The sequence below is a fragment of the Carya illinoinensis genome, chromosome 9, assembly GCF_018687715.1.
Source record: "Carya illinoinensis cultivar Pawnee chromosome 9, C.illinoinensisPawnee_v1, whole genome shotgun sequence".
NCBI classification, from domain to species: Eukaryota; Viridiplantae; Streptophyta; class Magnoliopsida; order Fagales; family Juglandaceae; genus Carya; species Carya illinoinensis.
In genome coordinates, this window is record NC_056760.1 from 14,245,366 (window position 1) to 14,271,446 (window position 26,081).

At 35.9% G+C, this 26,081-nt stretch overlaps 2 protein-coding genes and 1 long non-coding RNA gene across 3 annotated transcripts; all 3 read right to left on the reverse strand.

Moving 5' to 3' along the window:
* Positions 1–330: 330 nt before the first annotated feature.
* Positions 331–1,590, reverse strand: LOC122275450 (transcription termination factor MTEF1, chloroplastic). Its single transcript, XM_043084515.1, has one exon. It carries the CDS (start codon positions 1,526–1,528, stop codon positions 617–619), a length of 912 nt encoding a protein of 303 aa, XP_042940449.1. The 5' UTR covers positions 1,529–1,590; the 3' UTR covers positions 331–616.
* A 499-nt stretch (positions 1,591–2,089) lies between these two features.
* LOC122275449 lies at positions 2,090–11,951 on the reverse strand. Its single transcript, XM_043084513.1, has 7 exons — positions 11,797–11,951; positions 9,774–10,023; positions 7,350–7,473; positions 5,877–6,202; positions 4,046–5,765; positions 2,867–3,114; positions 2,090–2,431 (listed from the first exon to the last, which is right to left on the reverse strand). The coding sequence occupies exons 1-7, from the start codon at positions 11,850–11,852 to the stop codon at positions 2,360–2,362; spliced, it is 2,796 nt and encodes a 931-aa protein (XP_042940447.1). The 5' UTR covers positions 11,853–11,951; the 3' UTR covers positions 2,090–2,359.
* Positions 11,952–13,945: 1,994 nt separating this feature from the next.
* On the reverse strand, positions 13,946–16,557 carry LOC122277559. The gene is made up of 4 exons (XR_006229031.1): positions 16,144–16,557; positions 15,928–16,027; positions 14,266–14,367; positions 13,946–14,156 (listed from the first exon to the last, which is right to left on the reverse strand). It is a non-coding gene; the product is annotated as an uncharacterized LOC122277559 (long non-coding RNA).
* Positions 16,558–26,081: the final 9,524 nt, after the last annotated feature.

Sequence of the window (26,081 nt, forward strand, 5' to 3'; positions counted from 1 at the left end):
TATGTACACCAATCTAATGTAATTGATTAAAAAATAGATTTTATTAAAGATAGTGTTAATTTAAATTTTTAATATAAAAAAATCAATATTAATACGTAGATTTTTACGCGACTTTAGTTATACGTAAAAAAAACTCAAAAAATAACTTATGTAACTTTTAGATATATATATTAATATATATTCGTATTTATAATGGGTTGAACTAAAAAATTTAATTAATTTGAATTATATCATTCTAGAAATGATAAGAATGTCCAGAATTCTCATCCAAAAATAACATTAATAAAACCTGTTTTGTTCCTGAAACCTACGAAAATGAAAGTTCTAATATAGGAAATAAAACAATTTACAGTGCTGTTTCTTCAATGTATATAGAATGAACAACCAAATTTACACTCGACAACTTGTTACAGCTTCTGCAATCACGCGCTTTTAACCCTTGATATAAAAAGATTCTGCAACAATTTATAGTGCTGTGGCTTCAATGTAAAACAAAAAATCGGAATATACATTGATAAAAATTTCTTGGCCCTCGATCGATCGTTTTATTTAAGGTGAAAATGTAAAGACTTTCCCAGTCTCAAAAAGAGGGGGGACAAAGGTGCCCCCGCCATACTCATCCGGCCCCTTGTGTAATCAACTCGACGAACTCATCATCGGTGCTCTTAAGCATTAATGGCAAAGGGACCTCCACTCCACTCTGCAAAACCTGCGCGTGCCTCGGCTTTATCCTCTTCTCCAAACTGAAAGCAAAATACTGGGGGAACTCCTTTAATTCCTCCATCTTCTTCTCCATTACCTCAGCAAAATACTCATACTTGGGCTTATAATTATTCTCGATACTGAAAGTTAACAGAGATGGGCATCTCAAAACCATGCCCACAGTCTCATCTCTTGAAAGTCCCAAACTCTCCAAATACTTGAGCTTGGGAATCAGGGTATTCTCTACACTAGAAACCAACAAGACTGAATCTTGGTAAGCCAATGCCTCCAAGTCCTTGAACCCAAGTCTCTGAAGGTAAAATAGAGCTGGTTTGAGCTGGTCTCTAACACTAGAAGTTAGCAATCTTGGACACCTGTTGATGACCCTTCTAAAGCTATGGTCTGGGACTCTAAGGTCTTGAGAGAGAAAGGTGAAAACTGGGTTAAGATCGGTTCTGATGCTAGAGGTGAGAATTCTGGGGCACATGCCAAAGATCCTGGGCAAGTCCTTCTGGAGGATGCCTTTGGATTGGAGGAAGGAGATGATGGAGTGGATGGATTCAAGGGTAGCGGTGTGTAAAGAAGGGTTTTGGGAGAGAGCCTTACCTGAATCAACACCCATAATTTCAAGGCATATGATCTTCTCTTTGATCTGGAGGGAGAGATTTGCGTGGGTTGGCGTATAGAGTGGATGCTTTTGGAGGGGGGTTTTGGGTTTTGCTGCTAAGGAGGTGTTTAATTGGTGGCAGCTTAGTGCTGGGGATAGTGGTTTCTGAGGAGAGGAGCACAGGAAAGAATGCAATGCTGTTGCTCCTACAACTGGCATGGTGCTTCAAGAAAGAGAGTTTGTGTGGGTGAGAGAGAGAGAGAGAGAGAGAGAAGAAGGGGGGGGGGGGGGGGGGGATCTTGCATGTCATCCGGTTAGCTTATTTGCACGTGGCGGTGACACGTGTCGGATTGCTTCAAAATGATTGGTTGATATTAGATATCAGAGATTGTTCGGGTGAATAAGATCGGGATACATAGGCCTGTTACCTCACGCTGCCTTCTATCTTCTCTATCAGGAAACATCAGCTAAAATTTATATCTCTTATACATGGAATGAGCATCACCCGTTTTGGTTTCCATTTGACAATATTACTGGGTGTATCATGTCTAGCCATTTTCTAATCCCTTGTACAGTTCGCCCGAACCGCTTTTTATTTTACTTGTCAGATTTAAAAAAAAAAAAGACACACAAAGACACACAGAAAACTACAAGGAACAAGTTCGCGAAGTTTTGAAGTAAATCCCAGGTGAGAAGCCTATTTTCTAGACGAGAGAGAGAGAGAGAGAGAGAGAGAGAGAGAGAGAGAGAGAGCGCAATAATTAAAAGAAAACATCAAAATGCTAAGACCAAATGAAGTAACTATTTATTTATAAATTATAGCGTCAGCTGCATCAGGTTTAGGTTCCTCAAAAATAAACATTTCATTTGATTAAGTAAATGGCGAAAATAAAACTTAGGTCCAGAATCGTTGGTTTACTCATAGTCACGGAAGAACCATTAATTTCTTCTTAAGAAACAGCGACATCAAATAGAGGCAATAAAGATTACTTGAGAAAGATACATATTTATAGGGAGCCATGGGCATGGGTAATCACTTCAGATTGAATCTCAATGTTGCCCATGACTTCTGCTCATCGAGTGGCGTCGAAGAAGCTTTTGATCACGAGTCCGCTGATCATCCTGCAAGAGCAAAACATTTAAATCAACGCATAACTACAACACAAAGATCTCAAATTATTTGAATGGGAGCCGACTGAATATGACACTGTGACTGAGCGGAGTGAACTTCTGTATTTGCGACAAGAAGACATGCTGTTCGAGTTATTTAGTCCTGGCTAGGTTAAAATAACTAGCAGTAATTCGAACCTGTGATTAACCTCCAATTTATTCAAGTCTAAAACATAGCATTGATGAAACCTTAAAAAGAAGTAATAGCTTTCATTTCTTATCAGTAAACATTTTTTTTTCTGCTTAGCAGTATACATTTCATAACATATATATATATATATATATAAAAAGAAAAAAAAAAAAAGAGGAGAATACTACACAAGCCGCTTAAAAAGAAAACAAAGAAATACAAATTAATATCTATAGGACGGGAAAAACTCAACCAACCTTATACAATGACGCTGCTGATTCAGACGGTACATTCTGAATTGCAATATTTCCAAGTGATGGTAAATTATCCAGTGCATCGAGAGTCAGCTGCCACCCACAAAGCGCAAAAGCATCAGTGACAGTGCTGGAAGCAGTACAGCCAGCAGCCGCAACATTTCCATTCACCCAAGGACAGAACTGGTTGTGATGGACAATTGGATCAAATTCCAAAGCTTCCTCATAATTGCTTGCTCCTTTTGGAGGCCCTGAAAATTTACACGGTGTTCATGCATCATCAACAGAAAAGTAAGAAAAAAATACACAAATAAATAAATTTAAATATTTAAATTATGACAACACATTTATGAACTTTCTAATTGGAAGTAATCCAAGGGGGAAGTTGCACAAAATTATCATTTTTTAAAATGTGCATAACATTGTAAATAGGCATTCGCTCAGGTCTGGGAGTTTAACCGGGTAAAGACATGTTATGAAACAGGTTATTAAATAGCAAGCTCAATAGCCTTTTTTATTTCTGAGCTAGGATATTACACATCCAACAGTGTACAACTAAAATGACAACCCAGAATAGAATCAAATAGGGTAAAACTGGAATGGTGACTCAGCAAATGTATGTGTTGTGTATCCCTAGATGTGTGTTTGTGTCCAAGGTAGAGCTCTTAAGGTAATAACTCCCAAAAGAGACCTTCAATAAATAAATTCGACATTGGATAGAAATTTACAAAGTATGTCCTCAATCCAATGATTATAATGAACTTCAGGTTTCGATTTTTCATTGTCAAGCTATTTGTTGACTGACCTACGACTCAAAATAAAATTTTCCTGCATCACCTTCTTTATTCCATTGTATCTTAGATCTACAATTAGCAATGGTCAACTTTGTTCCATGAAGTACCCACTCATTTTGCAACCTTAAGCTCAAATGATCAAATCAGGTACCTCTTGTAAAAGAAAGGTCAAGGATGAGATAAAGGGCTCAAACCTCACAAGGTCCATGCATAACTAATCAATCTAAATAGATTAAATAATTGGCTCATTTTTCATGAGCAAAGCCGCTAACATTACAAAGTGGTAATGTAGTTAAGAAATCAATAATGCCATATAATTTACCAATACCATTTGCAACCGCATAATCTGACTCTAGGTACAAGCAATTGTTTGTAGAAGAAGAATTACCAGCTTTTGCAACCTCTTTCTTCGTTGTTTTACAACCAAAAAACACGTTAGCATTGCAAGAAAGAGAAGGGTGGGCATTGTTCTCAGGTACTAACTTGTCGCCTTGACTTATCTTTTCACCACTTTCAACTGATTCGGTTTTAGCAGAACCATAAATTTTTGAGCTGCTATCTGCCCTTCCAACAGATCGAGACAACATTTCCTGGCTATCTCCATGGGGATCTTCCCTATTAATTTCATCAGGGACAATCTCGTCCATTAGTCCAGGATCTGGAGCAGATTCCCCAGTCTGGCCCTGATTTTCAGCATCTTCTGCTCTTGGTTCCACATCACCAACCACACTATTCGCTCTATGGACAGATACATCAGCCCCATGAATTTCAGCCTCATGACTAGCACACATCCCAACACTTCCACCACTAATTCCAAAACTAAACCCATCCCTGGCTTGAGCAGTCACAGTCTCTGCATTGAAAAGTTCTTCCCCATCATTTGTACTACTGACACCCATTTCCCCAGGGATGGCAGCAGCTGGCCGGAAACCAATGCTCTGCTGAGCTTGGTTACTATGATTTATTTCAGATGTATCATTCATGTCCAGATTGCCATATATACCAGAAGAGGGGAAATGAACATCATCAACATCTCCAGGATAATTTTCAACACTTTCCATAGAGTCGGCATTTGCACTATGGAAACCAGTATCCATAGCAATTACCGATGATGCACGAGTAGAATCCCTAGCTGATTGGATCCCAATAAGTTGGTCACTTCCTTGCCGAAATGAAGAAACCCTATTGCCATCTGTGTATACTTCAAAACCCATTGAATGGCTAGGACCAGCACCAGATGTATCTCTATGAGATGATGAACAGTATGTATCAAATAAATCAGAGTCACGAGCACGTTTTGAAGGCCCAGCTGAATATTCTCGGCCATCTGTGACTTCATCACCATCACGATCAATGACAGTGCCTTCAACACTATCAGCTTGCTGCATCCTTAGGTGTGGCCTATAATCTGAAGTTCCCCCTTTCTCCAGGTTCCGCTTACGAGAGCTGGGACCCCGTGATTCATATGAAGCTGCACGGTCACCAACCTCACTGCCTGCAGGCTGCCCAATCATGAGGTCCCTACCCATATCTGCATCAAGAATATTTTCCGACATTGCTGTCCTGTCCAACTGAGTAAAAGGTAAAGCCCCTGCCATTGTAAGATTCAAATCAACATCTGTATTTGGCAGCACTTTCCTATCACTTGTTGTTGCAACTTCATCACGGTCTTCAGTATGTTCTCTTTCTGTATCATCAGCAGCAACCCAGCCACTAATTCCACTGGCCGCACTTACTCCGCGTGTTAATCCCATTTTTTTGCTCGCATCAGGAATATCAATGTTGTTTGGAGTGAGCCGTGCAGGTCGAGGTATTGATACGAAATCTGATATCCTAACTGTAGCACCACATAAGCTACAATCTAGCAAAGGGGACCTGAACTCACATCTTGAATCCTTAACCAACACTTTACTCTTCCCCATCTCTTTTTTATCTGCAGCAGTCAGTGGCTTCTTGCCTGTTCCATGATCCTGCAATAGATGGACCTGGGCCTGATTAGGGCCTGCAGGATATCCGTTCCTAGCTGATTGAGCAGAATGCTCTTCACAGTCTTGAACATTTAAAAGCCATCCAGGTTCCCATCCACAGAGGCTTATAAGCTTCTGGGCCTGCCAAAGGAAAGAGATGAAATTATAAATATATGAGCACACAGATAAATGGAAAAAGTAATGACTTGGTAAGCATTACCAGCCACCAACAAGTACATAAATATATCTTACACGAGAATATAAACATAATGCCCCATCTCGAGAGCTTTCAAGTTCTGGTATACTCTCTGGTTTAATATCTACTTCCTCTGACAAAAGGCGAGTAACCTGTGGGCCCCGAGAGGCCCGCATTGTCTCAATGGCAGACGCAGCCACAATGGGAAGAGATTGATATTGCACAAGTCCATCGCATCTATCCTTATATCCCCCAATCAGGGCAGACTGAGAAGTTGGAGGAAACTGCACCAAGCTCTCTGGGCAGCTATTTCCCCTCCAAGGACAACTGACATTGTGCACAGCATCCAGCTGTTTGGCAAATGCTTCAGCAGCATCTTGAACTTAAACCATGAAAGAAAGAAGAAAATAAGCTTGATATTAGCAAGGACCAGCTCATTCAATCGCTACTGACTCATTAAGTAAAACTTGTCTAAAGAAGATAAATATGCTTGAAATAGGAATTTAATATCATTATAATTAGGACTTCCAGCAAAAGGTAAACTATAAACAAGGTAGCATTAGAGCATCCCCATCCGGTTCCCCAAAGCACCATATTCCCCATAATTTGGGGTTTATTTTGGGGTTTTGATTAAAATGTCTCCCACATCCGGATCCCTATTTTAGGGAAAAGGTTTAGGGACTAAACAGTAAGTCCCCATATTTGGGGACTTACTATTCATTCCCTAAATTATTTTTATCAATATTTTATTCTAATATATCAAATAAATAATTTTCCAATCATCTACACTTTCTCTCATACTCATATTTATTATAGTTTTAAAAATAATTTAATTAATTACGAAAATATAAAAAAATTAATTTAAAAAATATTCTCATATTCACAAAAAAATAATTTAAATTTTTGTTTAAAATATTCACTAGAGTAATAGTTCAAAAAATAAGAAAAAATATTGAGTAGTTAAATTTGTAAATAGAAGTGAAAGAAAAAAGTAATAAAAAAGAATAAAAAAATATTATTTAATAGAATAGAGATAGGGATGGGGAATGGGATGTAGGAGGTTTTTGAAAGATGAATAAAATTTAGGGAAAAATTTGAGAAAAAGTGATTTTGAGTTAAATTATAGGGATGAGGATAAGAAATGGGATGTGGATGCTCTTAAATCATTAATGAGACAAACGAAAAAAGATCCATGTATCCTACTTGGTGGTGCAAGTTAGCTACCATGGAGAAATCACAACTCCATAAAAGGCGCATGTTTCCAAATGAATGAAGGTCTACAGCATAAGTTTTTAGGAAGTTACTCCCCCTCCCCCACCGTCCCTTTCTTACTTGTCCTCCCTTCATATACTTTCTCCATGTATCTTGCAACACTGCCCTTAGGTTTAACATTTGAAAGACCACCGTACAGTTTTTTGAAACATTTGAAAGAACATTTGAAAGATCATTTGAAACATCCAATGTCGGGTAATAATCTGAGAAGATTAAAAAAAGGCGGAAGAATAAGCCATTGACTTGAATTGGCTAACCTTCAGTAGGGGTCCAAGATGGTAACAACGTAAAACTCAGGCATACACCACATGATTCACATTCAATTTTGTCCACATCCACGTTTATCCAACCTCTTTGAGCACAAGTCAATGAACTAATAACCTGAAACAAATCATAAAAGTAACAGTGAGAATGCCTCAAAGTGGTCTTGAATCTATATCTGAAAGCAAACATTTTGTGGCAGTAATGTAAATTTTTGCATGTGCAGACCATAAACTTAGAAAGTATGGTGGCTCATGAAAAAGGTATGGAAAAGCTTGATTTATGCAAGCAATGCTTCCATCAGGAAGGGATTTCTATGGATGTGTTAAACTTTGGTTTTGAAATCCTTTTTTTTTAAATAAGTACTTTGGTTTTGAAATCTCTAATTCTAAAACAGATCCTGGTCTATTGGTATGAAGAATTAGAAAAACCATGAAAACTCAGCCCATTATAGTCTTTGCAGCTGCCCAAAGAAACAATGTATTGATTTATACTCTTTTTAAAAAGATAATATTTATTGAAAACAAAAAAAGAGGAACGCATAATCAAAGTACATGGGGGTATACAAAAAATACACCAAATGTTAGAGGAAGGAGGGAGGGAGGGAGGGAGGAGCAGAGGAAGAGGGAGTTTGTTTTGGGGGGGGGGGGGGGGGAGATAGAGAGAAGAGGGCAAGAAAGTCCTGGAAACTAAACTAGAGGGATATAAATTGGCTCCCAGCCAATGATAGATTAATTAAAAAGAAGGTCTTGATGTATTTGGTAGTCCTTGAATATTTTTCAAACGTCGATTACTTCTTTCTATCCAAACGCACCATATCAAGTAGGCCGGGATCATTTTCCACAAATTGTTACAATGTTGTTTATCAAGCCATCCTTTCCAACGTGCTAGAAGATCCCCCACTCGTCTAGGCACCACCCACTTCAAGCCAAAGAGATTGATAAGAGCTAGCCTTAGTGTTTGTAACAGTCCAAGTAAAGCCCAAGCCACATTTATATCCATACTCCAAAAGGCCTAGTCAAGGTTACAATTGAAATCCCTTGGAATCATTATAAAAAACTTGAACTTCTCCCTCCCAAGCAATGTGGGATCTCATTTACCACTTTCTTATACACAATTCGGGATGTTACAGTGTTTTAGCTACCTCATAATGGAGTGAAAACTGATCCACAGATCTACATTCCTCTTGCACATACACCACCTTAATGCGTCCTTACTTAGGTTATCCAAAGTAAGGATCTTCTAGAATGAGGCCATCCAAGCAAAGAACGCCATCTCAAGGAGCTTTGCTCCTCCAAATGGTCTTCCATGGGAAGGTCCTGTTTTTGTGGGGGAATACTGCATTATCTCTTTGATATGCTGAATTGCGTCCTATCTTCCCCATCCTGTCTTACTCTGAGAGAATATGGCCAAGCATAGAAGTAAAGGAATCCACCTCTTCATCTTGTGCCACTTGAACAAACATCACTTTCCAACGAGGAGGCATTTGAGATGCATAGCTTGAATGCCACTGATGCCTCCTCCTCCCTAGCAATGTTGAATAGGTCCATCAAGGCCACTTTAAAAGATTGATTACTACATAATACATTATACTTGAACTTGATCTTGGTTCCATGATCCATCCTCCACCTCATATTTAATGTGCCTGTAAAATTCCTTCCAGTTTCTTCAAATGTTCTTCTGTAACCCAACCCCATAATTCCCAAACAGCTCATTAGATTTCCATCCAATTAACTCACTTTCATACCTCGTCTCTATCACCACCCTCTATAGGCTACCTCTATCATACTTAACCACAGGTTGAATTGATTTCCAAGCAATCTAAGTAATCTCATGAAAGGTGTAGCAGCTTAGGGAAAGAGCAATTTATGTAGATTATAAATCATCCTGAAAGATATGTTAAGCCTCAACCATGTAAGTGATATGTCTTGGTAGCATTCTTGTTGGAAGATCCCGATGCACCACTCTAGTAACAAACTGGAAAAGCTGATCCAAAAGGATGCCATGAGAAATTCAAAGGCAGAACAAATACAGCCAACACTCTTATAATTAACAATAGTTTTGACATTTTTCTGGTATACACTTTCCATGATCTATAATAAAGTTTTAGCACGTTGCAGAAAACCTTCTGCCAGAAAAAGCATTTTGTATAGACTATAAAATAGTTTACATTATAACTACGTAAGGAAATTTCTCAAGTTATAAAATAACTGGTCATTGCTTATAGATTCATAAAGGCATATCTAGAGATATTCAGTTTCATAATAATAACAATAATAATCGTCACTTGATAATGCATCAATATGTAGTGATATATTTCTATTTTACAATGCTCTAACGTTGGGATTTTCATATATCTGAATCCATCAATCACAAATGGCTTTAGGGATAAACTATGATGGACCAAAACAGGTTCAAACCTTAGGCTTCCCCAACCAATTTGAAGGCTTGAAGGTAGCCAAACGCCTCAATAAATCTCCTCTTTCCCATGGTCTACATGACGGCCTTGATGATACAAAAGCTGAACCACCAGCACTTGCGCTCAAGGAAGTCAATGGTGGTTGTGAACCAACACAAGACAAAGAAGCTGCTTTAGAGCCACGACCATGACTGGAACCATCTATACTGCCAACATGTGTAGGAACAGCAGGTGAGGATGCCCCAGCAGAACTGATAACGCATAAAGCAATGAACTTGTTCATAAAAAATGTATATATAAACTTGAGGTTGATAAAATTCTTAATCATTTGTTTGAGAAAATAGACATTATCATCTACATAAAATATCAGAAAATACAATAGAAAGTATTTGGTAAAAACAGGTGGGGGAAGGGCTGGGGAATTAAGTCAACAATTAAATAAATCTGAAAGTATTCCAGGGGCAATTAAAAGAGTCTATGGTGGAATTTCTCGACCAAGCATTCCTAATATTTGGTTTAGGAGCTGAGTTACTAATTAAAAAAAATATTTAGTTTAAGAGCTGAGCAAAAGGGATAGGTACAGCAAGTCCTTAGGTTTAGAAGAGAAACATGAAAAACCTAATGCATAGCTTCATGACCATATAAAGGATGGAAGCACCGCAAGGTTACAATTGGCACACTAAAGAGAATGAAAACAAAAACATGTCATATACAAGTTTTTAGAGTATAATGTACTAGTACCCACCCATGGGTAGCCCAAGTGGTAAGGGCGAACGTGTGTGCATGAGCCTCATGTCACAGGTTCGATTCCCCCCAGGAATCAGACTGTGATTTAAGTGACAGGATATGGCGGTGGGTTGTTGCGCTAGTCTCCCTGGGGGTTTAGGTTTCATGGGTGAGTCCTGAGGGTTTTGTCGTGAGGTAGTCCCCCCCATCATAAAAAATAAAAAATAAAAAATAAAATACTATTTTTATACAAGTATAATGTGCTATTTTTTTCTTATACGTTGTAAGAAAATTTTATTGACTAGTCAATAGGCATAGCCAAAGTACATGGGAAGTATACAAAAGAAAACACCTAAATACAAGCTAGGAACTAGAATGGGCTAAAAGCAAATCCTGAAGATTATCTCCATTCAAAACAAAAGTTTTAATATTAAAGAAAACTCCCTAAGTGCTCCAATTGAATGTTCTTTATCTTCAAAGTACTCCCTAAGCATGATGTACTATTTACTGAGTCTTCAACTCATTTTTGTTGTTTGGTGTTTTCAAATGTCCTAGGTAATGAGGATGAGGATGAGCAAGTGCGCCCAATCAAGATTGATGAGACCTGTTTCAGTCAAGTCATAATAAGTGTCATAAATATTTGGATTGATATGTTGTCGTGTTAATAAAACATTATTTACTTTCAGTTGTTTAAACTTGCTTTATCTCGTTTGGATATTCTTATGATAAATGAAATTAATGTATTTATTTAGATCTCATAAACAGAACTAGTTTTGGATTGTTATGTCGTGGTATCAACATAAATGAAATATGTTGCATGTAATAACCTTACTAAGTTATTAATTAACATTGCTAAACCTACGGGAAGGGGGTGCCACACACGTGGAATGCAGAAAGCAAATTTCAAGTGCCAGTAAGATTGTCCAAATGAGAACACTACATTATCAAAATGAAAACACACACACACACACAGAGGTGACTCGATTAGCTTTTTCCAATCTATTTGATTAAGCTAAACCACGATTCCCATTCTACTAAGCGCAGTTACAGCTCTAATTTCGGAGATCGAATTCACCTTCCACACATCTACTTTCCCGGAAACCAAACAGCGGTTAGAGCCACCAATCCCTCCACAAAACAACCAAAACGAACTCAACAAAAAAATCCGAGTCTCGACAAAGCTAATTCAAAACCCTAACTTCAATCAATTCACATAACTCAAAGAAGAAAGAAAAAAGCAAACACAAAACAAGAATTCGAGATCAATATCGTGATTGAGAGGAAAGAGAAGATGGAACCTGGCAGCAGGAGCAGCGTCAATGGTCCCTCCGGAACTGATAACCTCCTCTCGCATTTCTGCTGTGGCCCAAATTTCCGAAGCGAGAAGTATGAGAGAGAAAAAAGGGGGAGAGCCGATAGGAGACTAGAGGAGAGTGTTCACTTATACGGAGAATATTCGCGCGTGGAGCTTTGGTTGCGTTTGGATACTAGAATTATGATTTGAATTGATTCATAATTAGAAATGATTTGTATAATTTTTAAATAAATAAGTTTTGAATAAATTTTATTTTAAAAAAAATGTAAAATAATTATTATTTTTAATGAAATTTATTTTATATTTTACAAAAATTTGTTACAGAATTTGTCTATTTAAAAATTATACCTACATTACTCTTACAAAGAGATTGTATATATGGAGTAGGTTAAAACAAATTTAATTTTTTTTTTTATGAAAAGTTGAAAATATAGTAAATATTATTAATGATTAATTTGAAATAAATTGAAGTTAGTTTGTATACCAACACAACAAATGCGACTCAAAATCTCAATCTTTGATGATATGGAATTGAGATCGGTTTTCAAATTATGTGGGTTTAAGTTCGGATTATACGAGACTCGGGTTATTTTCGTGGACAATTCATGAGTTGTCCATGATCATGGTGACATGGACACCTTTGATCATGGCAAGAGAAAAGTTTAAATTTTAAAAAATGTGTTAAATTTAAAAACGGGTTTCATAAATTTATTTTAGCATTTTAAATTTATTTTTGTTAAAATTTATTTTATAACAAAAATAAATTTTATATTAAGACATACCACATCAAATTATGTGAATTTATAATTTTTTTTATTAAATTCTATTATATATAAAGTATTTCTCAAATTGTAACGATTTATTACAAAATTTTCGTTGAAAGAGAATTATCTAGACTCATTTGAGTCATTTCTCTATTTAACATTTCACATTAATAAAATTTGGAATTGGGCTAATAAAGAAGTTGAGGGGTACCAAAACAAGTTCAAATTCTAGAAAATTAATTGTATCTTGTTCACATAATAGCAATTTTATGAAATTGAGTATCCATTTACCACGGTTTCGGAATCCAAACATAATCGAATCAACTGATAACAAAGCCAAATAGTGCATGAGCAAGAATGTAAGGAACTGCGTAAAGTGGTGATGATGATATTGTTTGCAGGGACCTTCTGCATCAGTGCTGAGGTTGTATGAAAAATTATAGATTAACGGGATGAACTTCACGATAGAAAAGTTACCAAATATAGTAAAGCATATTAAGGAATTATGCTTGCCCCATTGTTTCATCTTTCTAGATTGATCTTCCTTAGTAGGGGAACTGTTGATGTAAATTTCATGCCACCTCGTTACCCTAAGCTTAAAGAATGAACCTCAGACTTTCTGAGTAGATACTTATGATGTCTAAGTTAGATTTTTTGTATCATGTATCTAAAAAAAATGAAAGAAAAACACACGCTACTGTAGGCTTACCTTTCTTTCCCTATATGTCCATGGGCCATGGCTCCCTTTCTTCCCGGGCCTCAACTCTTGTGGCTTGACACGGTCATGCATCTTGATGGCCACATTGAGAACTATAGTCCTATTTAGATGATGTATGAGTCTTATCTCATTTCATCATTATAATATTTTAAAATTTTTATATAAAATATAATAAATAATTTATTTTTTTAATTTTAAAATAATAAAAATAATATTTTATTTAATTTTTAACTTTTATCTTAACTCACTTTTTAAATGAAATCAAATATAATAACCCCTCCAAGAATGCAATGGCTGCTTTAGATCTGAGTTGACTACTAAGAGCATTGGCAATGCCATTGCCAAGTCTAAATTTTGACTAGAATTTGAGCTTTTAGCTAAGATCTAAACTAATGGAGATAGTGACCCACATTAGACTAGCTATTTTAAAGTCCAAATAATAATATAATATTATATATTTAAATAATAATTTTTTATTTTTTTAACATTTTACAAATACACTCTTTAATTAATAATTTAATTTTTACTTAAAATTATTATTTCCCAACTATAGAATCAGTTTTAAAATTTTTGTGCTATTGACATGGAAGTTTTCTTTTGTAAATACACTCCATAGCTTCCTAGAATAATTTCCTTTTGGAGAAATAACATATGAAAGAAAGATCAATAATAACATTTCATAACATCAACCTATAATACAAAGGCCTCACATTTCAAAATCTAAGAATTTCCATGAAAAAGTAAATAAAATACAGACACCAAGAGATCATTTATTACATTCTTCTCCCCAACAATGTTGATGATGCAATTCCTGAAAGACTTCCACAAGTCAGACTTACAAGGACAGTAGAATCATCGGGCCTGATATAAAGACAGCAAATTTATGTTTTAGAATTGAATTAGCAAACTACAACAAACTCATGCAAAGGACTTAGCATGTACACACTTGGAATTGACTACAGAAGCATACCAAGAGTGTCGCTCCAAGCCCCTTATATAGACCCAAAATACCCTCCTCCTTGCTAATAGTTTGTAAAGCATGCCAAATACCTCTGTAGTATATTACATTTGTCTGCAAAGCTCAAACTAGCTGAGTCAATGTAGAAGAAAATTGTTATGAATGAGCAGCCTGATATACAAAACCATTCATAACAGACCATAACAGTTCGTAACAATCTTGAGCAAATGAGAAAATGGTCATTAACATCTATGTTAAATTTTCAGAATAATTGGAGGAAAAAAAAACAATCTCACTAAATCAAAGTATAAGTCTGTTGATATGTTCTACCCAACAATATTGCTCAGAAGTATAGTACAGAACTCATTTTTTATTTTGGGATAGGCAATAAATAGCATCAAACCCAGTGCAGCTGGACTAATTGAGTATATGTGGTGCATCAAAGCCAGTGCAGTTGAAACATAAATTGTTGATACAGCTGCATTTTTTCACTAGTGTGTTGCATACTTGTTTTTAATTGAGTATATGTTTTGGTTGTAAAATAATTAAAAGAATCTGTGTGTCTGTGTGTGAAATTAAACTCCAATTTGGTGTTGACTCTTACTACACCTTATCTAAAAAAAAACTCTTGATGCACCAAATTTCTATGAGAAATGGAGGAACTGGCATGGAAGGCTTATCGGAGCCAACTAGGGGTTGTTTTGGTACTTATAAAAAGCCCAACAGTGAGAGAGAATTGATGTTTTCTGAAATACAAAAAATGCAAACCAACTTAAAGAATGGAGCTCATTAACTGAAGCAAATACTTCAAAGAAAGAGAAGGAGAAGGTGAAAGACAGAGTGTATAAGAAGCAGCTGGGTGTGGTTAATGAGGTGATCTCTTTTCAATACATCATATTCATTCCATCAAGAATATGGAATGAATATAGCAGACCACTATAGACTCAACTTCACAGACTAGGAGCACAAACCAGATTCAATACATGTACCGAGCCATCATTCAAGAACACAAGAGGAATAAAAACATTGGGGAGTTTCACCTATATAAGAGTTCATTCATACCCCCAAAGTACTCTAGGCCTCAAAATGTGAAAATAGAAACTCAAGTCTGACTTTTAGGCATATTGAAACAGAGTAATGAATTGAGAATTCTTCCTATTATGCTCATCATAGACATTACAACTTCCATAGAGAAAATGAGAATATTGCAGGAAAAATGAAAAAAAAAAAAAAAAACTATGTGGGGACTTGATCTACAAGTTTAGAACTGTATTTTTTAGAAATGTTTTAGAACTTCTTTATACCCAAGTTACAGTTTTTGGGGCTGCCGAATATTGCTGGAAAGATGAAAAAAAAAAACTAGTTTACAACACCCTTGTACCCAAGTTTAGAACCGTTTTCTTGTTATTCCAAATAATTATTTTCTTTGTATTTCTTAAACCAGAAATTTAACTTCCTACTAGCCAGAAAAAAACTAGCATTCAAAGTTTAATTTGAAAAAACCTAACCAATAAAATTTTATCTTCCTCACAAAGCTTCAAGCCCCCCCAACATCTGGATAGCATTCAACACATCTGGATAGCATTCAACACAAAAACAATGAAAAAATAGACCTTCATATGAGTCCAACCACAATCCTACCAATTTATAAATTACAAATACCAAATCATTTACCCAAATTGGAGCTTTATTGTGGCAAATTTGTGGACGAAATGGCACAACCTTCTAGACGACGATTCACTGGCAAGGAAAGGGGTTCAACACATCAATGGTCCTTGCAAAGAAAAATACACGGAGATTCAATCACTTGATGAAGAGAAAATGTGAGAAAATAGAAAGAGAAGAGGGAGAGGAAAGCGTTCTGGAGAACACACAGAGAAGAGAGATTACCGTTTGGGATGGATGACGACGGCAATGTGGAAGATCGACGGAGAGAAGGGGCCTTGCGGGTTGAAGAAGAGATTCATGTGATGGAAAGAACTGGGGTTCACCTAGGTCGAAGAAGTGGAGAGTTTCGGGAGAAGAAAGAAAAGAAAAGGAAATAGGGAGGTTTCGTCCGGAAGAAATAAAAAAAATTGATGGAGAGAAGTGGAATGCCTGGTCGAAGAAGAGAAAATGGTTTGAGAGAAAAAAAGAAGAGAAAGAGGAAATGGGGAGGGAATGGCTCAGGATGAAGAAAGAGAATAAACGAGGAAACGAGTTAACTGAAAGAAAAATAATAAAATATGCGTTGGCCCCATAATAGTACCTCGCCAGACTTGGCGAGGAGTTAACAAATACTGTACATAAATCTCAAACTTGAAAGATATAGCCAGGCCAATGCAGTTGCGTTTTCTCATATTTACTTTTAATTTAGACTTGCATTGGCAACTAGCCATTTGCCAATGCTCTAACAAGATCAATTGGGTGTGTACTCTTGATTTGATTGATTATTATAATTTATGGGACCGTATCCCATTGAGATATAGTGGGCTAGCCTCGGTTTTGGGAGAAAGAGACTTCCAAGCCCAACTAAAGGGCCAAGAGGGAGGGCTCTTATTGGCCCCAGGGTTCTTTGCTTGCCTACTGGGTACTAGGGGTGTAAAAAAAAAAATTTCGTAAACTAGTAAATCATATTAGACCAAACTAAACTGGTGAGTTTGGTCCGATACCGAATTTAATTCGGTTCAATACTTATTTTTAGGGATGTACAGAAAATTGAAAAACCGATCGCCACCAATGCAAACTGATTGGCCGCGTTAGGAGCTGGTGGTGAACCGGTCGGTGCACGGTGGAATTTATTCAAAACTGACCAACGTCGGTTCGACAGCGGTTTGACCCTGGTTCAAACCGTTGGTTCGGCGTCATTTTCTAAAGTATAAGTATACGACAGATAATTGAAACGACACCATTTGGTATTAAAGCAAACGGCGTCGTTTCATTTAGACGTATGAAAAAAAAATTTTAATTGAAATGACGTCATTTATTTTAAACCAAATGCCGTCGTTTTAAGATCAAACCATCTTCAACCTCCAGCTTCTTCTTCCTCCGTTCCTTACATCTGTTGCACCAGCTCCCTCTCTCTCCTTTGTAACGCACTCTCTCTCTACTCTCTCAGGCGAACTAAGCCACTAGGGTAACCAAAAATCGGCTGAGAACAGACAGAGAACTGTTGGAGTCGATATGGCTGGTTTTCATTCTCCCCATTGACCCGTTAAAGTCGGTGGCTCCTCTCTCTTCAATAGCGTCAGTTGGCATTAATAAAATAATTTTGTATTATATGATAAATTACAAATTAATATAATATTAAATTTTAAATTCTTATGTCATTATAGTTTATTGTATTAATAGTTATACTAATATTATATACTGTATATTAATAGTTATACTAATATTATATCACTATATAATATATAATATAGTATATAGTATATTAAAATTGAAAAATCAAACCTAACTGGACCGAAAACCGATAAAACCTGAGTACCGGTTTAGGAAGGTAACCGGTGCATAATCGGTTTTAAAAAATGTAAAATTAGTGCATACCGATTCGATCTTAAATTTTATCCAAAATTAAACTGGACTGGATCGGTTACACCCCTACTGGGTACACTTATCCCTTACAGAAGCATTTCTATCATAATGAAAGGAAAAACCACATGTTTCAAGTTATCAAAGCTTTTAAACTAAACCAGCCTCCATGAAGCATAAAGGTAGGTTTGGATAGTGAGTTGAGATAAAATGAGTTGAAATGAAAGTTAAAAATTAAATAAAATATTATTATTGTCTTAAGATATTCTAAATTATTTATTATATTATATTTAAAAATTTGAAAAAATTGTAATGATTAAATTAGATGAGTTGTGGATTTTTTATTCAAGCCGAGCCCAAAGTGCTCCACAAACACCCCAAAATCCAAGAATAAAGCCGGCTACAACACCAATGTAAAATGGCGATGACTCGATTCCCTTTCCATTATTCTGAGTTTCTACTATGTTGACCTCATTTGGTGTCGTACTACATTCAACTTCATCTTTTTAGGCACTTTATCAACACATAAGGACCACAGAGTAAAGAATTACCTATATAGATAGATGAGTCATTGAGTGTCCGAATTAGCTTGTTTCCATATGGTATTTTCCCTCACAAGTTGTTACATGACAAATCTAAGTGACTTAAGAAGTTCGAAAAAGACACGCTTTCGAGGATAGAACTAAAAAGATTATTTCCAACGAGATCAAGCGATTCTAAAATGTGCATTAATATTAGGGGGTAACCAGTTCGGTTTTATACAAATTTTAGAACCGAATCAATATACACCTATTTTGAGAATTTAAAAATCGTTACGGATAGATTCAAATTTACATTTACAAAGGTTTGTTATGCATTTCCCTGATAGATTATTATCTGAAAGGTCTAAGGATTTAACAAGAAGAAGGCTCAAGTTATATAGATATTATTTTCCATTAGAAACAACTGACAATTGCTCCTTTGCATGTGCAGCGGTAACGTAGTATTCCTTACTCCTCAAGTTCCCCAAACATGAAAGGATTTCTCTTGACAATTAATTGTGAGTAAGGTCTATGATGAAGTGTTAGAAATGCATAATTAAGCTGTTTTAGTGAGTGATTTATTACATCAAAGAATGGTTGAACACTTAATTATGCATCAAAATTTTAACACTTAATGAAAATTTATTGATGATAATATTTTGCACATCAAAGTCTCATATTTGCTCTTGAAATACTTAAACTATAATATCATTTCATTTATATATTATAGGGCATTTATGGAAGGAAAGAAAGAGTGGGACCTATAAAGAAATAAAAGAATTGATTATGAGTGGAGCAGGAACACTCACACAAGCAACATCACATGGACAGCAAACAAACTCACTCGGACATCACATGGACACAGCCGGATTCACACATGCAGTAAACATGCAGACCAATAAACATGCAGGACAACACATAACCTGGACGTTGCAGACGTTGTACAGCAGCAAAGGGCACCACATGGACAGCACACAGCCGGACTCACACATGCAACACACACATGCAGAAAAGTGACACACCCACTCACACACGCTGTACAATAGCAGAAAGACACTCAGCCGGATTCACACATGCACACATGCAGGAGCACATACACATGCAGAAAGAGACTCACACATGCAACACACACATGCAGAAAAGTGACACACCTACTCACACACGTTGTACAGCAGCAGAAAGACAATCAGCCGGATTCACACATGCACACATGCAGCAGACACTCGGACGTGCAGCAGGTCAGCAGAAGAAAAGAAAAAAAAAAGCAGCTTCAACTTTGACAGAACAGAACCATACACATGCAGCAGCATAATTGCTCTTTTTTTTTTTCAAGTGGCTGAAAGTGCAACAACAAACACACTCGGACAGCAGCAGAATTATTCTTCTTTCTGGATGCTTGAATGTGTAGCTGCAGGAGATCACATGGGAAGACAGATGGGCTCTTTACTTTTCAACTTGTTTTTATTCGGCTGGAGCTTTTCATTTCCGGGGGGACAGTTCAGTAGAGAAAGCTGGGAGTTTGATTTTATTTTTTTGCTTTCAGACCGTGAAGGCAGTTTTAGTTTTTTTCTTCTTGTTCTATTTTTGTTCTTTTCGTTTACGCTAGCTAGACCTCAAGACGGAACTCTGTCTCTTGCTCGACAGCTTCTTCTACCTTTCATTCAGCTGGTTATTTGTTTTCTTTTTCTGCTTTTATTTTTCAGTTTGAGGTTTACAGACCTGGGGAGATTTTTAGCTTTAGTTACTCTTTTCGTTTACGTTGGCAACTTTTAATTTGAGGAGTCGGATCCATTTTTTTATCTGTTCTTAGTTCAGATCATTGTTCGGCTGGGAGTATATTAGTGCTTTGAATTTTTCTTTTACATTTCAGACGGAAGGCCCCCTCTCTCTCTCTCTCGGGTTTCATTGTTCTTTTGGCTGTTTTCTTCGTTACTTTAGAGACGTAGGGGAGACGGCTGGCATTTTCATTTTGGATGCAGTTTTTTTTTTTTTTTTGTTCTTGTTTGGGTAGGGAGTCGGTGGCCTTGCGGCGCTGGTTTAATTTTTTTGCTTTACGTTGTAGTGTTTTTCAGTTATTATTTCAGAGGACTCATTTTCAGTTTTATTATTTTTTTAGTTGCCCAGTTTTCTTTCCTAAAGTTCTTAGTTGAGTCGGCGTGGAGCTTGTGGTTTTATTTATTTATTTTTATTTCTTCTCACGGATTTTTTTTATGGCTTTGCTTAGATTAATCTTTGTTGTTAGAATTATCATGTGTAGCTAATTTTTGAAGCTTGGGTTGTGGAATGAAGCTTGATTTTTTTGGATTCTAGATCGATGCAATATTTTGTTGTTAATTGTTGATTTTACTATGTTACTAGTCGGATTTAAATTGAAAATAGATTGCGGCTCTTGCTCTTGTTTTGTTGTTGACGTAAGGCACAACAAAAGCTTGAAAACTATCAAGGCCTCTCTCAGTTGTTTGTTAATGTGTGTTTGACTAGTAAAGTAGAGAATCCCTTAGGAAAATATTGCAAAACTTGAGCTTAACTTTGTATCTTCCGATTAGCAATGCCTTGATTGGATTGTTAATCGAGAAAATTATCTAGAATCCGAAATAAAGAGAGTCTCATACCCAACCCAAGTGTTCGTTAATTTGTTTGTTTTAGAAACTCTAATTTCAACTTCGATTATCTTCTTGCATTGCATTTGAATTTTATTTTCATCTCTCATACTTGATTCATTTGTTACTCACAAATCTCTTATACGCTTTGATAACCCATTGTCCATGTGGAATACGATCCTGGACTTATCCTTGATACAACTTGACACTTCTACACTTGGAAGCACATTCGACAACGTGTCAGTCTAAAACCTGAAGACTTGAAAGGAGACAAAGTTATGTAGGTATGCTCCCCTTAGAAAAGGTAGATCCCAAGTGAAACCCCCATAAATATGATAAGCTTTCTCCAGTCCATGTTGGCAAGTTTGCAGAAAATCTATTTCCTTCAAGATCGAGGTGTCTCAATTTTGTGTATTTTCTAAAGAAAGAAGGAAGTTGATCCCCTTCAAGATGATTATGGTGTGATGATAATACCTCTAGCGAACTCAAATACTACATTGAGCTTGGAATATTATCAGATATATTATTGTTTGATATGTCAAGTAAGGATAGCAAGCGCAATTCTTCCTAATGAGGAGGGAGTTAGTTCTCCAGATAAATTGTTGGAATTAACTGGTTATCAACAACTAAGTTAAAGTGAAATAGCAAAAACAAAACAAAAGAAAATAACAATAGTCACACACAGAACACCAAGATTTAAGTGATTCGGCTCAATGTAAGCCTACGTCCATTGGCAGGGCCAGTCTCAATGAATTCACCATCAACAAAGGTAGAGTACAAGAGATCAATCACAAAATTCTCAGCCCATAGCCCCAATAAACCCAATGACCTCTCAGGATTGTCACTAAAAGATCTCACTTTTCTCTCTCTGTATTATGACTGCTCTGAGTGTAATACAATAAAGAATAGCATGTATTTATATTATTCGGCACGAGAAGCCCTAATTTTGAACACTCGCTCAAGCGGCGTGTCGAGCGAGACTCAAGTGAACATTAGGGCTAACGCTCGCTCAAGCTGAGTGACAAGCGAACTCTCTATGAAATTACCCATGTATCCCTTTATTTTAATTAAAAAATCTACAAATTCACTCAACAAATTGATTAGTTGACAACTATACAATTATTTAACAATAAAATAATAATATAAAGTAAGTCAATTGCATAACATTAATATTGGTAACAAAGGAAAATCTTTTAAAGAATTCTTTCAAAATAAAACCCTACGAGGTAGCTAAACCCAGAAAAGTCAATTTTATTATTGAAAAATCAAGTACAAGTAAGTCTCAATTATAAAATTTTTGTCAGTTGACTCTTATTTGACACGACAAATGACCCGTTTATCTCTACTACAATAACAGTTAGAATCTCTGACGATCTTCAAACATTGACTTTTTTCCTAGAACTCTAGTGGCTGAATCAAGATCACTTTATCTTCAACATGGAGCACGATTACATGTAATGAGAGAAAAACAATTAAAAAATTCTCAAGAAAATTTTCTCACACATGCACTCGAAAAGACTCTCCTAAATCTCCAAGGCCGAAATTTCGCTAAACCCTAACCAATAAGATCTCTTAAATAAACAATCTGAAAGCAGTTTAAATTTTGGTAAGATTCTACTGACGAAGTGTCTCTGTCGCAACGGACTCTACTAACAGAATGTTGATAGTTGGCACTTTATCTTCTCAACAGTAACAGTTTCCCATTCAAAGTCTTCTCTGGATAATATTACAACTCTTGAAACTTGTTTTTTACATTCTTGATTATCTAAAACACTTCCTAAAAATTTCTTGATAAAATCAAAATAATTATAGATAAAGTCAAAAAATTTTACATTCATCCGAATTACAAAACCCAACCTAAGATTAATTCTATCACCTTAGTCACCTAGTTCTAACCAAACACTTGCATCTCCAATCTCCCCCTTTAGCAAATTGATAACAAAAACAACTTGATAAATGTAGTATTGACCTGTCAAAACAACAAACCAGTAGACCAAGAAATTGAATAGAAAATTCAAGACAATAATATGCACATAGAACATTAAGTGAGTTTAGTTTCATCAGCATCACAATTTTAAAAACAAGCTAATTCTAATAATGTTCTAGTCATCATTAAACAAGTTCAACAAACTAAGATAAATCAAAGCAAGTAGAAAAAAAACATCGTTTAGATTATAACTCAAATTAACTTCAACATTAAAAAAATTAGAAATCAAAAGATTGTTGCTACTGCTACTTCCCCTTTACAGCTGTTGTACTCCCCCTCACTCTAATCCCCCTTTTTGTCATCAAGTTGACAAGAGGTGTCTACTCCACATTTGAATCCATCACACTCTCCATGACTTGCTACACATCTAAGGAAATTTGAACCAGTCTATCATTTGTTTGTACATAATTTGAGCATACTCCGACCATCTATTGCTCTATCTTTGATTGGCTAGCTTCCAACTTTGCAGCAATAATATCAAGAGAAGATTGATATGTTCTAGTACTTGTGAGATGGGGAGAAATGACTCCAAAGGAGAAGAGGTTGACTCAGTGGTGTGCGGTCTCTTCTTTGTCAACATAACCTCAGACTTAATCACAGTTACGACTGAAATAGACTCAACCATCTTCATTGTGGGCTCATTGTCCCTAAAGGAGATCGTAGCTTTAAGGGCAAGTTTCGTAATTAAGCTCCCAAATGGCAAGTTAAGCTCCTTATCCACATGTGAACAGTGGATAATGTCAATAAGATGTCAAGGATAATCTATAGGGACACCTGTGGCCGAAGCATACATAAAGTAGGCATGTTCAAGAGCAAGCTCAGTATGTTGGCTAATCAGCCACAGATTGAAAAAAACTATTTTGGCCAACAGTCTAAACCAAGATTTTGAATTTTGTTCTATTCCGGCAAGAGTTTTCCGTTCCGGTATAGTGTCTGGTACACTCTACCATCCCATTCCGTTTCGTTTCAAATTCAGGTCATTTTGATCCTGTTTCGGCCATTCCGGTCAAATTCTGGCCATTTCGGCCATAATTGAACGTTTTGATCCTCATTCCATTTCGGACTGTTTTTGTAATTTTCTTATACTTACATTGTATTTTTGTAAATTTTAAATCCAAACCTTAATTTTCTTATACTTAGATTGCATTTTTATAAATTTTAAATCCAAACCATATTTAATTCATTCTAAAATATAAATATATTTATATAATTTTAATTTTTTTATAACTTTAAATATGTTCCTTCATTCTTTTTTTTTTTTAAATATCATTATTTTTAATAATTTATCTCTTTTTTTATTTTTTTTCTTTATTTTTGTGTCTTAACTCAAATTTGTGATTTTTTTCAACATATATTCATTTTATAAATATTCAATTCTTCTATATATATATATATACACATATACATGATACACACTTAAATATATATGTATTTATTTTATTAATTTTTAGTTTATATATACATATAAATATTTATATATAATATATAATTAATCCCAAAATGGTACACTGAAACACACCGGTACCGAAATATTTTGTTCCAGTGCCTTAACAAAAATGATCACCGAATCGGCATTCAAAACTTTGGTCTAAACTGAGGGATCATGACATTAAGAGGAAGGTGATGGACTTTGGGGTTCCATTTTGGACCTTGAGGTCCAACAAAGAGATTGAGCATAGCTGGCTTTGTTAGTGCCCCTATGCCCTTGTATGGATACAATAGTGAGTCCATTTCAAGCAAATCATATAACTCCCTAATAATAGCATAGGGAATCTCAATTTGGGTTCCCTTAATAACATAAGTGATACTATGATCATCTAAATTAAAATGAGCGATATTTGAGTAGAACTCTCACACAACATAAACACACGAAGTGGGTGAGAAATGGGTTAGTTTTTCCCAATGTCGCTCAACCAAAATACGATGTATAATCTCATATTCAACCGTAGGATAGTCATGAATACTAATTTCTCTCTTGCCTAGCACCATCCTGTGAGAGAATATTTCTATAAGCAGCTTCAGCTTCAGGTGAAGTGAAATGCTCAAATGCTGCACCAGGTCATGATGTCTCAAGAGGAGTGGCTGAAGTGTCTCCAGGCAGTACTGCCTCCATTGGAGGTTCTTCCCCACTTTGAGGAATTCTCAGGTGAGGGAGCTTTGGTAAATTTCTTCCTTTTGGCATGCTCTTTAAATCTCACCTGGTAAGACACAAGGACGTTGTTATAATCAGAATAATGAAGACCAAGCCTAGATGTGCCGAAATGAAGACACAAAGAAAAGACTGATTTGACATGACGAAAAATGCCCTTAGATCCCAACTCTTTCATGTAAAACCAAGATTTTAAAAATCACACTGTATCGGTTGATACAGCCAAAATATGCTATACCGGAATAGTAGCCAATACAGAGAAGAGCCATGTTTCATACCGGAAGAAATTTCGGCCATATCGGTGTGTTTCATCTGGTATCGGCTGAAATCTGAGATACTGGCCGAAATATAAATTTTGCTTGGTACGTTAACTGTTGAGTAATTGATGGTAGTTTTGTAATTTATATAAACTTTAGGATCATTTTTGTAAAACTGCAGGGTATTCTTTGATCTAATCATCTTCTGGTCTTTTTTTTTTTTCCTCAGTCTCCATTCATTGATCCATGTGCATAGTTGTGTTTATCGTCATGCAGAATATGTATTTGGCACGTGTCCTTTATGATACGAGTGGTAACATCCACGCTCTTCAATATAGCGTACCATAGAGGGATTTCGGAAGGTGCATGGATTATGTGTGATGATGAGCATACCTAGAAAATCAGGAGAGAGCAATTAACTGGAGGTAGTGGTTGTGTGATGATGAGGTGCATGGATCCTTGTAATTATCGAGGGAGTCAACGAATATAGAGATTTTTTTCTTTAAATATTTTTACAAATGTATTAAATATTTCTTTTTAAAAAATAAAATTAATAAATTTATTAAAAATACTTTTTATTAAGTAAAAATACTTACTTGATAAGATGAGTGATTTTATTTTAATGGTTGGATTGAGAACTTATTTAGTTTTACAAGTATGTGTATTGTTAAGACTTAAGACTTGTATTAAGAAGTATTGTTGAGTTGTTTTATTGTTATTTTGGGATATAGTTTATGCGTATATATATATAATTTATTCATGTGTAGACTATTCTGAAACGATACACGAAATGATACTGATATC